Source organism: Clarias gariepinus, chromosome 19, assembly GCF_024256425.1.
Source record: "Clarias gariepinus isolate MV-2021 ecotype Netherlands chromosome 19, CGAR_prim_01v2, whole genome shotgun sequence".
Lineage (NCBI taxonomy): Eukaryota > Metazoa > Chordata > Actinopteri > Siluriformes > Clariidae > Clarias > Clarias gariepinus.
The window spans coordinates 19,755,248-19,761,285 of NC_071118.1; the positions used below are offsets into that span (position 1 = coordinate 19,755,248).

The 6,038-nt window shown below is 39.4% G+C and overlaps 1 protein-coding gene across 4 annotated transcripts in view; it reads right to left on the minus strand.

The window, feature by feature from the left end:
• shroom3 (shroom family member 3) overlaps positions 1-5,679 on the minus strand; it is an 82,642-nt gene extending 76,963 nt beyond the window's left edge. For all 4 annotated transcript variants that reach the window (XM_053478423.1, XM_053478421.1, XM_053478422.1 and 1 more), the window contains exon 1: positions 5,136-5,679. In XM_053478423.1, the coding sequence (XP_053334398.1) occupies positions 5,136-5,243 (108 nt within the window). In that variant the 5' untranslated portion in view covers positions 5,244-5,679. The remainder of the gene's footprint in view (positions 1-5,135) is intronic.
• Positions 5,680-6,038: the final 359 nt, after the last annotated feature.

Genomic DNA, 6,038 nt, shown 5'->3' on the forward strand with positions numbered 1-6,038 from the left:
CATACACTTAAGGGTCACACTCAGTGTGTGTGTGTGCGTGTGTGTGTGTGTGTGTGTGTGTGTGGTACTCGGGGGGGTTGCTCTGCTATTGTTTCAGTTCTGTTCACCCACTCAGCCCTACAAACAGAACAAAAGCCCAGCCATCCAGCGAGACACCAAAGCCACAACCAGCACAGAGAATTCAGGCTTGTTTTGATGCCATGCCAGTGTGAAAGCTACGCTAAACACTAGACCGACAAAACACACACAGAGCAAATGACACTCAAGCTACAACGGATTTAAGTTTCTGGAAGTTCCAAAGAGGTAAACTGTGTTACGCCAACAGGTGGCTTTCATCAAATCGCAGCGCACCAAATCTCCCCCGTGAACAATGGATGTGCGGCGGGAATGAACTCGGACATTAAAGGACGAGGACACACTATGCGAAAAAAAAGTTAAATTTCAATGCCCCTTAACACACATTCACTTTCACTATTTCACTACCTTTTTCATTTTGTATAATTCTGATATTTTATTTTTAATCTTTATTTTTAATCATTATTATTTTAATAAAAGATTCACCATTAGCAGTTTGTTTCATAGAATTTGTCATTTTGGACACAATTTAAATTACTGGGTGTAAATCTTTAGCCTCACCGCAGATTAATCTGGTTGACTGTTCCTCTAAAAATATTTTCCTAAAACATGAGTATTTTGATCGTGACTTTATAAATTTTTTATTGATCTTTTTACATGAAGTACTATTTACCAGTGTCAAGAATTCTCAAAAACAAAATACATGAATCATTAAACCCTTGATCTGTGAAGTTCATAAATTGAACCAAGTAAGAAATGTTAAGCCAAATTTTTGAAGGATTTTGTCTTATCTTATTAGAAACAGGGAGTAATAAGGTTACATTAACATTATCAGCCTGAAGTGACTCGAACCCTATTCTTTACCCTAATGTGACACAGATATGATTCTTAGAGCTGTCTGAACACACAAATCTGATCTTTTTCAGCTTGGATATAAGTCACTTTCGTATCTGGTCATAGATCGAAAAACATAACTGATGCGTGATCATGTGACTTGAATGACAACAAGAAGATCGGAATTTATGCAACTTTTAGACCGCTGATCTCAGTCAGCACCGGTACCATGGGGATTTCACAGCAGGGCTAGTAACAGCTGCTAAAACAGCTTACGTGAGGCTTTCTTCCTTCTGGACCTCTAATACATTCTGTGACTGCTCACCGTCCACCAGTGCAAAAATCCCAAGCATAGTTTTACTAAAATCGCCTCCACTATTTGAAATAAACAAGTATGATGTGTTTTACCCAAAATAACATGAGCAAAGACATATCGATGTGTTTATGTGTGCCGTTTCAGAGGACAGACTCGTCCACATTATAGCCACTTGTAACTATTAATGTGAACCGTCATGACATGCAATTCCAATCTGACCAAAAACCTAGAAGTGAACAACATGGCTTGTAATGTGAACATGCTCTTATGCTGCATTTGAAAATAATGTTTGTCTTCATATTATCACTATGGTTATATTAGTTAATTAGGAACATCTTACACAATGCCTAAAAGCATGCAGATACAGGTCAAGAGTTTCACGTAGCCCTTAAACCCTCAACACCATGCCCATATTTCAGTAGCAGTAAAATGTACACTTTTTTAAAGTAATGACACTTTGGTTCTACATGACATATACAAAAACCCAAATATACCGTTTGATGTCTATAACTTCTCCGACTTTGAATTGGTCATTGACCAGTGCTGGAAAATGTAATTTTGAAAAGATTCTGAATGTGAGTATTCCTGCACCACATGGAACTTTTTTTCATGCACCACATTAAACTTTTTACAATTTGCACAGAATAGTGCGAAGAGAAGAAAAAAAAACAAGTTTGACAAGCAGCAGTTCTGCTATCTACCCTATTGATGAGAGAGGTAAAATTGCCAGATTGGTTTGAGCTGTAGGAAGGTTTCAGTAACTCAAATAACCTCTCTTTACAACCATGATAAGCAGAAAAGCACCTCAGAACAAACACAATATTATACCTGAATCTAAAGCAACAACGGTCACAGACTCAGGACTGTGTGAATTTCAGACCAGGTGACATTTTCTCCCAAACTTTAACTGTCCAGAGTCTGTAAATGTCGCTAATACAGGCCAACAATAAGGTTCGAATTTGCTTTTAAAAACTTGGCTCCATGAACCCATGGTGGTGATGGTGTAACATTGTGGGGAACGTTTTCTAGCACATTGTCTTGTACAAAAAACACCATATTATCTGTATTACAAATTTTGTTATATATGTTTATCATGTGTTTCCAAAAGAACTTATTCTCCAGCACTCTCAGTGAAACCTAACAGCTGTTTAACTTGTAAAACTGCATGCATCTGTATCTAATACTACTGCCTATTTTCAAGGAAGACGTTTTTACAACAAATATTGACTGTGTTCATTTTATTACTCATTAGCAACCTTTAGCAATAGAAGTTTCTATATTGTAGAAATGTTTTCAAAGATATATTTGCTTATGGCCTTTTTTTTGTATGTTTCCAATATTTCTGCACAGTACCGTAAGTAAAACAGCTGTTAGGATGCACTGAATGTGCTGGAGGATATATGAGTTCTTCTGGTAACTTTGTCTGAGGTCACTTTGTCATTGAGGAGCCTGCATGAGGGTTTTTTCTTTTTGTTTCCATCTGAAAACTGGTCTGTCATGCATGCAAATATTCTTGTGTAAAGTTTATTTATTTATTTATTATATTAATTTATACATTTTGAAGATATGTTTGAAAATAGTGAATGGTTTCGTGCATCATAATGCAGACATGATAATAAACATATATAACAAAACCCATAATAAAGATAATACCGTGCCTAAGACTTTTGCACAATACTGTATTTGTAAATTTATACCAATCGAGCATTATCTGGAAGACACATTCTACCTGAGCATTACTGCTGACCATGTTCATACTTTATGCCCAACTATTTGTGACTTCCAGCATGATAATACACCGAGCTACAAAGCAGAAGTTGTCTCAAACTGGTTTTATGAACATGACAAAGAGATCAGTGCTCCTAAATGACCTCTTCAGGTCAGCAGATCTGAATTGAATAGAAAACCTTGGGGATGTGGTTGAAGGGAGTCATGGTATGAATATGTAGCTGATGAATTAGAATCTTAAATGAATATTTCTGACAGCTAGCTAGTTTTTGACAGAACTAAGACTGCCAGAGCGACGCCATATTCTGATGTTTCTATTAAAGTGCCCTAATAGTTATATCATTATACAATGCAGCATGATTTCTTTGCGAGCAAAACCGAATTGTTCTGAAATTATAACTCTTGTATCACTCTCACTGTATCAGTATTTGGTCCGAGGTCTGATTCATCACTGCACAAACAGTTAATCCAGTTCAGGTTCACATGCTTTTGTTGTTGCATCAACCACAAAGCAATGCAAAATGAAAGGGCAAGATCAGAGATGATCAAAACAAAAGACAGGCACAGAGAACAAATGAGTCGAAATGAAGTGCATTTGTGAATTGCTGCTGGTTTTTTCGATGTTCCCAGTCTTTCCTCTTCCTACTTGGTTTTCATTTAGATGAGTCTTCTCATTTGTAAAGCGACTAGATCAACACCACATGTGCAATGCACAGGCACAGTATGCGTGGCCTATGCTTATCACTGTACACACGTTACACACACATAGACCTAGATACCTAGACACTTACAAACACAATCTGGTGAAAAATTAATTAATTAATTTTAAAAAAGGTACACACTCTTCTTTCAGATGTCACAAGTCAGGACATTTCTTTTTATATTTCGAATCGATAAATCCAGCACTAAAAACTGAAAACAGGCTCGAGTGAAAACACAGACCATTGTAATATGAGATTTTTATGAATGTTAGGATTCATGTTTTGCTACACAAGTCTGGAGGCCACACCAAGAATTTGACCTTGTACTTCTCAATTAGCATCTAGTGATTCTGAGATTTTGCCTCATTAAAGAGAAAAGTGTTGCAGTGTTTTTTTATTATTATTATTATTTAATTTTGTTTTTTTACTTTTCATCCTCACATCTTGAAAATAAGAATTTGAAAGTGTGTCCAAACTTTTGATTGATAAAAAAAAGTTTGGACACACACACCTAAGCAGCAGGTTAGTGTGTTGAACTTGTTGAGAAAGGCTTTCTGGTTACAGTGCTTCAGGTCCTCAGGTCAAAATGTATGAAACATTCTATCTGAATCAGAATTTAAGACTCGGAGGGAACTTATGGGTGATTACTGAGTTAAGACTGATGGGTGTTTTTAAAAAAGTATTTAGACAGGCGGCTGGTTGTTACCCTGCTAGTTCACTAAGCCACCGTGCCACCACCTTCTGACCAATAAGATTTAAATTCAATTCTACAAACAATGTGGTATAAATAGATATAACTAAATATGGTATGTATATACATTCATTGGCGGCATGGTGGCACATCCTAGGCTCGAGTAACTCTGTTTTTTTTCTGTCTTCCTGTGATGGTGCTGGATGGTTCTCTGGTTTTCTTAACATTGTCTCTGCTATCTATACTGCTTTATATTGTACACAGGGTCAGGTGGGGCCTGGAAATTTTCCCAGGAGACTTAAGTCTCTATGAGGCGGGGTACACCCTGGACACAGTGCCAATCCCTACTTGCACATGTATTTCGACTGTGGGAGGAAACCAGAGTACCCAGAGGAAACCCATGGAGCATCACTGGGAGAACATGCAAACTCCATGCACACAGACCCCGAGGCGGGGATCGAACCCTGGAGGTGCCTTTCACAAAATGGTCATCTCGTCCCTGATAGAAAAGCTACACGTGTTCTGCTTTACAGCACTCCCAGTGATATCTTCCTAACAGCACAGCACTAATGATCACTCTATACAAAATCCGGCTTTTCATGAGCGACCCGTATTTTGTCCCGCGCTGACGTCACTGAGCACGCGCGCGAGACCGCGTTCGGGTCACCATAGCAACAAGTGAGTAGAGAGACAGGAAAAGAATAAGAAAAACCTTGGAAATACAGATACCGGAGTAAATTAGTAGTATTTTGCACAAAAAAAACGATAACCAGTAGCCACCTATACGTACCTTTGAGATGATTAACGGTTCGCCGTGCTCCAGGCCGCCTTTGAGGGTGAAGCCCCACGGCGCTCCGCCGCGCAGGAAAGCCTCAACGAACAGCGAGGTTCCGGACATAGTCCCTCTCCGCTAAAAGTCCTGGGCGAGCTAAAACCAGGTCGCGGCGAAGGAAGGATGTTCCTGCGTCCTTTTCTTCCCTTTTTATAAAGCAAACATGTAAAACCAGCAGCGTTTACTTCCGCCGCTTCAGTCATTTCTCTGCGTTAGAGTCATGAAAGGAAACTAAACTCAACAGCATTTCTACATAACGACTAATAAATCATTCCTGCTGTAGAAAATGAACTCAGTTGTAAAAAAAATAAAAACAACTGAGTGAAACACCGTGAAACACAGTGAAACAGTGACCGTGTGCGTGTCAGCCCTTCTCCCAGCTCGGACATTCTGATTTTAACATTACAATAGAATTTGCCACGATCCAGCGCGCGCACAGAAAAGCCTCTCTCTCTCTCTCTCTCTCTCCGGGTGAGTGAGTGAGTGAAAAGTCCTGTCAGAAAGTTTCGCCCAATCATCCAACTCCACAAACAACACACACACCACCTGAGATTTAGTTTTCCTCCCCCAGCCCGTCCTCTGACTGTCTGTTCCTCAGACTTAAGGATGAGAGGAGAATCAGCAGCGCGCGCCCCCTTCACCGCCTCTCTACAGACACTCATCAGAAAGGTGGTTAATAATGCGCATGCGCACTCGCCCGAGCGCGCTACCGTGATTTCCTACAACATAAACATAACTATGAGGTTCATAGAGTGCTAAGAGTAGAGATGAATACTCCATCAGGTTCCACACCCAGGAATACAGAACAGAAATCTGAGGCTACAGTGTGAACAGACTTACCAAAACTGGGTATTTAAGGAT